General features: G+C 43.7%; 1 protein-coding gene across 8 annotated transcripts in view; it reads right to left on the bottom strand.

Annotated features, from left to right (window-relative positions):
- Nucleotides 1-420: 420 nt before the first annotated feature.
- The window catches only part of HIPK1 (homeodomain interacting protein kinase 1), a 48,546-nt gene continuing 41,753 nt past the window's right edge, over nucleotides 421-7,213 (bottom strand). For 5 of the 8 annotated variants that reach the window (XM_074318589.1, XM_074318588.1, XM_019730370.2 and 2 more), the window contains 2 exons: nucleotides 6,224-6,354; nucleotides 421-5,154 (listed from right to left, as the gene is read on the bottom strand). In XM_074318589.1, coding sequence (XP_074174690.1) covers nucleotides 4,666-5,154; nucleotides 6,224-6,354 — 620 coding nt within the window. In that variant the 3' untranslated portion in view covers nucleotides 421-4,665. Of the gene's footprint in view, nucleotides 5,155-5,439; nucleotides 5,546-6,223; nucleotides 6,355-7,213 lie in introns of all 8 variants that reach the window. The other 3 variants (XM_074318592.1, XM_074318591.1, XM_074318590.1) reach the window with 3 other exon arrangements.

Raw genomic sequence — 7,213 nt, 5'->3', positions numbered from 1 at the left:
AAATTTTATTCACTTTAGAATCAAGAGAGATCTGATCAGAAGTGCTCCTTCTCTAAAGAGGACTATGCTTCTAACAGAGCCGCTTGAAAGGCGGGGAACGTAGAATCTTCTCGTGGTGACTCTTTCATTCTGCTACTTTAGATGTTTGGTGGAACATGCTAGGAAACAAAGTTTAATTAGCCGGCACCCGAAGTTTCTACCTCTTTGAAGTGACCAGATCCAGGTCATCTTAAGTTAGGGTCCTGGACACTCCATTCTTGGAAAGTGTTCCCTATTCATTTGTGTTGTGAAGGTTTATATGAAGAATGAATGTCTCTAATACATTCTACTGATGCTCAGATGCAATGTATTTAGCCACTCCAAAGATGCCATTTGTTGACCCCCTTTGTGTCCCTATAACAAAAGTCAAAAACAGCCAGATGAATCAGAAAATTTACCCATTTTATTGATGCATTGCAATTGCTCTACATTTTTACCATATTATGTAGAAAATACTGAAAATACAAGCTACTTTGTAAAACCAAAGACAAACACTGAATCCAAAGATAAACTATGTTTTATACAATGGACCCTTTTCCCATAGTTAGTATTAAATTTTAAATATCTATTTATTTTGTTAAAATGATTATTTTACATACTCCCTAAGTACACCTGCATTACAAACATAGCTCAGTAATTCTCTGAAACTGTTTCTAGAGGCTTGTTGTAAAAGGAAGCGCACAACCAGAAAAGGGAGAAAGCAAAAAAAGTTTAAATCGCACACAATAACTAGCATATCAAATACATTTAAAGTTGGAATTCCATTGCAATATCAAGGATTCAAAGCAGAAATACTAACATTACATATAATGTACATATAATGTACTGCTACATGTAGTGAGATTATTTTTCAAGCTGAATCAAAACCACACATTATATAAAGTTTAGCAACAAACAACCATGGAGACATGCTACACCATCCATCAGTTAAAAAAATCAAAATAGGAAGCAGGCGTGGGCCATTCCTGTCACTGAGAGGCAATTTCATTTTCTAACTTAAAACAAACCATCCTAACCAATGGGTTTTTGCATAATAATGCTGAATAGAATATACATTACTCTGCCTGCTTGGCTAAGGGCAGTCAAGCTGAGCCCCTCTAGTGGAGGATGATGGATGGCCAGAGCTGTTGGAAATGGAATTCTTATTCCTGGGGCTGGTATTTTAGCTGAGCGCTGACAGGAGGGTCACCTCTAGGGAGCTATTAAAAACTCTGGATTGGTCAAGGGTCCCGATGAGCCTAGAGTACTTAACCCTTCCCCACTTTCTCTCTCGCCCTGAAGGGGAGAAGCTAGAAATGCAAGTTCTGAGAGGATTTCAAGCCAAAGGTAACCTGGTCTGAGGTCAGGCCCCTTGACCAGGCGGTGCCAGGAGCTCACTGAATTCCAGGGGGGGCTTCCCATTTCCTTCCGAGGCCGGCAAGGTTAAGCCCCAGGGACAGAATCTAAAGCCACACTGAGCACACACACATTCAGCACACAGTGAATTTTTAGCTTGGTAAATCTGAAATGCCAATTTGTAGACTAAGACTGAAAATCTCTAAAATCCTTAAAGCCACACACTGCTAGGAAGGTGATTAAGGAAACAATACAAACTGTTGGTATTGTCTTTTCCCTGTGAAGACTCCTATCATACATGGTACCTCCTATTGGACAGGGGGGCAGGAGTGGAGTGTTTTGTGGGTTTTTTTCCCCCTGCATCTCATTTCTTACAAAAACGATAAATCTTATTCCTTGCAAAAGAAAGATGAGGAACAAAAACTTGTTTCCATCAGAAACTAAATCAAAGGCAAGAGAATCAGAATGTGTTTGGCAAAAGGAGACACAAAGATCACACCTGCTGACCTGAAAACTGTTGAGACTAGAGACACAAACTATACAAACTGCTTGAGTATCTTGACAATGTAATGCTGAAAACACAACTCAATGTAATGATTTAAAAAAAAAAATAAACAAAGGAAACGCGACACGTTCCTGGTAGGCTGTACTGACTATCTGCCCCATCCTGGAAGCACTGACTCCTCACAAAGAAGAAACTCCAAATACCTTGACAGCTCCTCGGTGTTCAACCCGGTCCAGAGCGTGCTGACCAGGCGCCATGAAATCTCCCATCTCCATCCTGCACCTCCGTGACACCATCTCTACAAAGAACCAGTCCTAGATCCATCCCTCAAATACGCCCTTTTCAGTTCCGATGGAACACTTCTCCATCTCAGGGTGAACCTTCTCCCCCCAAATCTTGTATGGGCAGGCACGTTCCCGCCCCCAGTACCTTCTACGTGACCCAGATCCATGCCGGAGCTGAGCGTACACGGACAATTTCACAGTTTGAAGGGCCCCAAGAATATACACGTTTGTTAAAAAGAAACCTCAAAAGCCCAATGACTCGACAGGCTGGGGTTCCTTCTTAACATTCTTCACCGGCTAAGAAACCTTTCTGTGAGTTCCCTGTCACCAGCGGCATCACAAAACTCCTCCTCGCAGGACGGGGACATGGTAAGCAATACAACAGGCTCTTTGGTATAATAAACACATCTGTTACATGTTTTTTTTTTTTCAACAAATGTTTTACTAGGAATGTCAACTATTTGCAGGAAGCACTGCCACATGGGAAAAGGAGGAGGGGGATCTCATTTTAAAAGTGATTGTACATACTTTAAAAAAAAGCAAAAATGCATATTAAGTACTGGCTTGACTCCTCTGCCTTGCTTCCTGAATTCTCCCAGAAGCAGAGGGGCACGTGGGGAACATGCTCTGTGAGAACTCAGCTGAGATGCCAAAACGGAGAGGGGCAGAGGTGGCGGTCAAGGAGAAAAGCTGCTACTTTTATTTTCCAATGTCCATTGGCCGGGAAACTGAGATGGGAAAATGCATTTACACAACACAGCTACTAATCCTGTTGATATAATCCCAGCGAACAGCTAAGGGTCCACGGGGGCTTGCTGGTCCGTCCTAAGGCAAGCTCACTGTAAACGCTAGAACCACTACATTATATAAGGCACTACAATAAGGGAAGGAAGAGACACACACTGAGCAACTCCTCACCAGACACACCTGTGCAAAACAACTTCAAGGGTCTCCTTTCCTCGCAGGCAATGCCCCTGCTCACTCAGCACTACAGTAATATGCTCTAATATAATAGCAATTAGTTCACATACATTCCAACAAGTATCAGTTCATTTTGGTTTAAATACAATGGAGACATCAATTCCATCTCCGGGGTAACACTGGAGGATCAGATACACACTAAATACACAATTCAAGTGTAATCACTACACATCTGATTACAAATAACATCTTGGGTTAGCAGGAAAAATTGCTTGTTATATTTTTTCTAATCAATATGTACATATTTAATTATGCAAAATATTAAAACACCACCATTACAAAACTTCTAAAATATTTTTAAATTCAGTAATAAATTTTTAAAATATTTTTTGCAATTCCTACATGCACTTATTGTATAAGTCTTAATAAGAGCATTCAATTTGCTGCTGGCATACAAAGGAAGCTACTTTAAAGTATAAAAGCTATACACAATGTTCTTATCTGGTTTCAGATTTTAGCTTTCTCCCCAAATAAATCACATAGAACAGAAGGGAGAGATGAGGCGAGGAGAGAGAGAGGTGGATTATTGAAAATTCATACTGCTCTTTAGGCAAAGCTCATCAGTGCCAGTTATCACATAATACAAAGAGATTTTGTATATAATAAAACATCCATCACCATACAATAATAACCACCTTAGTGGTTTTTCCAATAATAAAATTTAAGCTGAATCAGAGGACTTTTAAAAAAATAATTTAAAAAGAATTACCTGGTGTTTTCACGGCAGGTATGGATTCTCGCACAAAGTTACCAGCGAATGGTGAGCTGCCTTTTAAAGACTACTTTGTAATAAACACAGGAGCAACTGAGAGAATCCCAATAGTAACACAGAATAGTACTTAGCCAGTTTTGCAAAAGTAACAATTGCGGCCACTAAGTATAATGTGATAGGGAAACAAAACTAAAACACTGTAAGTTTAAATGTCTCATAAACAAAGGTAAAAATTTGAGGAGAAATGCCTGATATTAAAATACAGACTTGTGAAAGCTGCTCTTAAAATAAGCAATTAAGTCTTAGTTTTTTAACAAGCAAAACGTAATGATTTTTCTTTTCTCACTTGTTACCAGATTTCATGTCCTTCTATCAGCATTTTTCCTCTGACTGGCAATTACAAGAAAACAAAGTTAAATACAGAGGGGCTTCACTCGTTCTTAAAAGCATTTATAGAAATAAGGTCAGAGAGAGAAGAGAAAATATTTTTCAAAGGGTAACTTCAGAACGATCTCTCTTCCTTGGTAACTGAAGAAGATGGGTTATCTGAACTCTTCCAAATACCAAAAATGCTGTCACAAAAATAAAGAATTAAAAAGTAGGGCAGACGGTGGGAGACCACAACAATGCAGCCGACACTGAGACAGGTTCCCCAGAGAGCAGCCTTCTGCTTCAGTGGCCCCTGCAGAGCAAGCTGCTGCCTACGGAGTTTCAGGAGAGGGTAAGAGGGAGCAGCTCCTCGTAGGACACTGTGAAGAGCTCAGGGCCAGGAAACGGCGGCCACGATCCTCTTCCCTCACGCTCACCAACTACAAGTAGGAGTACTGGCTGATCTTGGTAGGACTCAGTGGGTATCCAGTGTAAATGGCAGAGCCTCGGGACGACCCAATGTAGGATTGGGTGGCAAACTGGTGTTGGTACTGAGCAGGGGCCACACTGGCAGAGGTGAGGAGGCTGGGCCCCACGCTGACAGGGACCTGGTGCACCAGAGTGCTCGGGTGGGCGGTATAGGCGGCCGCGTGCCTCGAGGAGCCCTGGGGGGAGAAGAGATGGGCGATGGAGCTGGTGGAGCCCAGCGCAGCAGCAGAGGTGGGGGCGGCATACGTATACAGGTGAGGCTGGCTTGGCAAGTGAGCAGGGGCTGGGGCCAGGTGTGGGTGCCCCGCCGAATGGAGCGGGCTGCCATGCTGGAAAGCGTAGGGGGCTTGAGACAGTGGGGCCACAAAGGCCTGCTGCCTGCGGGGGGCAGGGTTGCTGCTTCTCTCCTGCGAGGCTGGAGCTGACGGTGACTGCTGGTTCTGGAAGGAGGGAGAAGGGCGTGAGGGATCTTGAGGTCACCCTGGTTCAGGGCACCAGAGACCGGAGATTCTAACACACTGCTCCTGGGCTCCCACAGCACAGACTCGCCCAGGTGGGCAGTGCCGTCAGAAGGCAGCCATCCAGCCCTCTGCCTCTTGGCAGAACAGATCCTAACCCAGCCCACACAGCCGTGCTATGCTCTTAAGTACAACAGAGGAAAAGGGGAATCAAGAGTTCACGGGGTTACCCACTCCTGCCAGTTAGGAACTGTTCACTCAACTCACCCTATTCTGGTGTCAGCGAATTTGAACTTTTCCTAACCTTTCTTTCTTGCCCTTGTTTTCTTCTGTTCTCCTCTAAGTTCTTCACATCCCTCTTGAGTTGTGGAGCCTAAAACACATGCACTAACTCGAACTTACATTTGCACTTGCGTGTTCTCTCTCTCACACACACATACACACACACACACACACACACACACACAAAGTACACCCTCATGTGTACACTTTCTCACTACAAGCACCAGAATTTTAACTAAGAAAAGAATGAACACAAATAGAATACTGACCCTCCCCACCACACCAGAGAAGCAGAATGGGAGGAAAAAGCCCCAAATCCCAGATTCAAATAACATGTAGGACTAGAACCAGTTGACTAAGTGGCCAGAAAGCTTTTCACTGTCTCTTGCCTCAAGTAAACAGTGCGAGGCTCCGGTTATTTACGATCTGAGAGATGAAGGAAGAGAATCTGGTCTCAGAGCATGTGCTGGTACAGAACCAGGTATAGACTAAAGGATCCTGGGCTCTTGCTAAATTCCAGACATTCCTCTAATTTTCCAGGACAGACTAGAAGGGGCTGATGGAAAACCTGAAATGCACATCCTGACACACTTACAGAGGAAATGGAGACACAGCACATGTGGATATGGAGCAGGCCACAGAACACCAAAGTGTTTGACCAAAAGCGGCTTCATTTGGCTTTATTCAGCAGTCCAGCCAGAAGCAGGATTCCCCAGAGAGTAGCAATAGGCGGGGACCCAAACGGGAGGCCGCAGCCCCTAGCTCTTACCTGGCTCAGGTTGAGTGGCTGTGCTGCGCTGGTCCCCCCACGCTGCACTCGGTACCCTGTGGGGGTGATACAGCATCCAGATGACTGCCCACTCACTGAGGCCACTGGCTTGGTCTTACTGCTCAGGAGACCTAAAAAAGGGTCAGGCCTTAGTTAGTTAAGAGTCGACGTCTGGTCAGAATCGCTGACCTAAGCCTCAGATGGCATCCTGTCAGTCAGTCCACATTGGTACGAGGTTTGCAAGCATTAAGGTTTCAGGTGTATCGTATTTCCACAATTACATTCACATCAGAACAAAAACTGTATTATCCATTTCTGTCTTGCTACAAAGCTCATAAAGAATCTTCAAAATGTTCACTTCAGTCAATATTATCTAATCTCCTGTAATGTGCAAGGTGTTAACCAGAAATACAAGTACAAGTAGGACATAGTTGCCGTCCCCAAGGAGCCTACTTTGATGTAGGAAGGGATTAAACAAGTATAGAAATGACAATGTGAGCTGAGTAAGATACTGGTAATACTCAGCACATTTAAGTATCAGAAGGGTTTAAAGGAAGGCGAGATTATATCTTGCTGGGCACGCACTGTCTTCAAATTCTGAGAAACTGCAGGGTCCTTGAATAAGCAAGATGAATTTTCAAAAATTAGCTTCCTGGTGGAGTCCCAGTAGGAAAGCTGAGGCACGTATTCAGTGATGTGTGGAGTAGCCCACGTCCTCTGGACCCAACAGTAGAAAGAGCTCCTGAGAATCTTGTTCTGCAATAGTCTGGCCTCAGGAAGTTTCTGCCTTGTCTGCAATGGGACAGTTGTTTACTTCTGAGGAGAACCACACTTAACACAATACTCTCAAATTGGAAGCCTGTTTATGTCTCTGGCAGTATACAATTCATAGTAAAACACTAATTTACATAAGCAAGGCAGAGACAGCTATACTGACACCCAAAATTCACGCTCCCCTGCTTTGGTGTACAGAATTGCCACTGGAAAACA

This window comes from Rhinolophus sinicus, linkage group LG14 (genome assembly GCF_036562045.2).
Source record: "Rhinolophus sinicus isolate RSC01 linkage group LG14, ASM3656204v1, whole genome shotgun sequence".
Classification (NCBI taxonomy): Eukaryota; Metazoa; Chordata; class Mammalia; order Chiroptera; family Rhinolophidae; genus Rhinolophus; species Rhinolophus sinicus.
Note: the sequence above shows the minus strand (reverse complement) of the source record. Positions and strands in the feature narration are given on the sequence as shown.